This window comes from Geospiza fortis, unplaced genomic scaffold (assembly GCF_000277835.1).
Source record: "Geospiza fortis unplaced genomic scaffold, GeoFor_1.0 scaffold61, whole genome shotgun sequence".
In the NCBI taxonomy this organism is placed as follows: Eukaryota; Metazoa; Chordata; class Aves; order Passeriformes; family Thraupidae; genus Geospiza; species Geospiza fortis.
The window spans coordinates 957,574-959,337 of record NW_005054430.1 but is presented as its reverse complement, the minus strand read 5'-3'; the positions used below and the strand labels follow the sequence as shown (position 1 = coordinate 959,337).

At 50.3% G+C, this 1,764-nt stretch overlaps 1 protein-coding gene across 1 annotated transcript in view; it reads right to left on the bottom strand.

The window, feature by feature from the left end:
• Window positions 1-517: 517 nt before the first annotated feature.
• The window catches only part of EXOC4 (exocyst complex component 4), a 372,421-nt gene continuing 371,174 nt past the window's right edge, over window positions 518-1,764 (bottom strand). The window contains exon 19 of the mRNA XM_005426948.2: window positions 518-1,764. This exon is cut by the window's right edge and continues 21 nt beyond it. Within this exon, the coding sequence (XP_005427005.1) occupies window positions 1,567-1,764 (198 nt within the window). The 3' untranslated portion in view covers window positions 518-1,566.

Sequence of the window (1,764 nt, the reverse complement as noted above, 5' to 3'; positions counted from 1 at the left end):
GTCCCTCATGGAATCCTGCCCCCTCCTGCAAACCCATCAGGGAAAGGGAGGAACTCCTGCAGTTAATGGCCAATATTGGCATGAGAAAATTATGAATAAAAGGAGGGGAAAAAAGGAGGGATTATGAATAAAAGGAGGGGAAAAAAGGAGGGATTAGGAATAAAAGGAGGGAAAAAAGGAGGTATTATGAATAAAAGGGGGGAAAAAGGAGGCATTATGAATAAAAGGAGGGAAAAAAGGAGGGATTATGAATAAAAGGAGGGGAAAAAATGAGCGATTATGAATAAAAAGAGGGAAAAAAACCTCAGAAGGTTCCTAACAACAAGAACTGATGGGTTCTGTGTCTCACATGGATGGTGGGAGTTGGTCCGTGGTAGCTGAGGGTTGGACTGAGTGACTCAGAAAATCATTTCCACACTGATGGAGCCTTGGAGAACACTGAATCTGGGCCTGGAGAAGGATCTTTTCAACACCTCAGGAATGACAGTTCTTTAAAAACAGCCAGACAAACCACCAGGGATTTTAAACATCCTTTAATTCTGCAATTTCAAGGTTGACACACAAAGCACCTACAGCTCAGAGAGAACATTTCCCAGCATGGGAAACACAGCTGGGTCCCCAGTTTTCTTGGCAAATACAAGTGCAGTGGATTCTGATTTTGGAGGAATGAGGAACCTTTTGCCAGGTGAATTTAGAGGGTCAAGGCAGGGCAGAGTTGGTGCCCTGGGTGTGCCTCGGACCCTGGATTTGGTGCCCTCCTGCCCTTGCTGGTCATTGGTGCTGAGCTACACAACCCTGCCCATCCTTCCGGCGCGTCAAGTGACAGCCACAAAATATCTGCGGAGCTCTTAGGGGACTCAGAGATGACATTCAGGACAAGAGAAGGAAGCTTTTTTGTTATTTTGTTATTTTATATTGGCAATTTTCTCCTGCATCCCCCCGGCGCTGCAGGAGCCGGCACCAGATGGCTCCGGGATAATGAAAGAGGAGAAGTGGAAACAAACGGTCCCGTGTCACCTCCCACGTGCAGCACCGGCTGATCACCACCTGAAGGAATAAACAACCCCATCTTTGAGCCGTGGGAACAGCAGGAAACCTCACGTGGCAACAGCCTGGAGGGAGCACTAGCAGAGCTGGGCAGGCTCCGAAAAAGATCTCCAAACCATCAAGATCCCACGTGTGATCAACAGGCCTGGCACTGACTGGCAGGGTGCTGATTATTTAGTGCGGTCTGAACTTCCAAGACCCCATTTTCCCTTTTCCCACCCCACAGCTCCCTTTACATCTCCAGGCAAAGCAGCAGCAGCAGCAGAGCAAAGCCAAACATCCCACCCCAAACCCCGCTGGGGCTCCTGCTGCGGAATCACTTTTGGGAAAATATTAAAGAAGCGTTACATGGATACACACCAAAACCACCCCAACCCTGAATCTCAAATGGCATTTCCCTCCTCATCACAATGCCCAGAAGATTCCCACATTTTCTTTGATTAAAACAGAACAAAACCAACAAAAACAAACTCGGAGGTGGCGCCCGCCGGCCGCGGGTGAGAGGGGCGGCAGAGGGGGTCACACGGTGGTGATCTTCTTGTCCTTGGTGGCCTGCTTGATGGCAGCCTGCTCGCAGATGATCTCCTTGAGGCGCTGCAGCCTCATGTTCTGCGTGGTCTGGTCCCCCACGCCCGTCTGGCTGCGGTGCAGCAGGTTCAGGGCGTAGATGTACTCCAGCTCCGTGTACTTCACACCCTGGTCCACCACCAGGTTCAG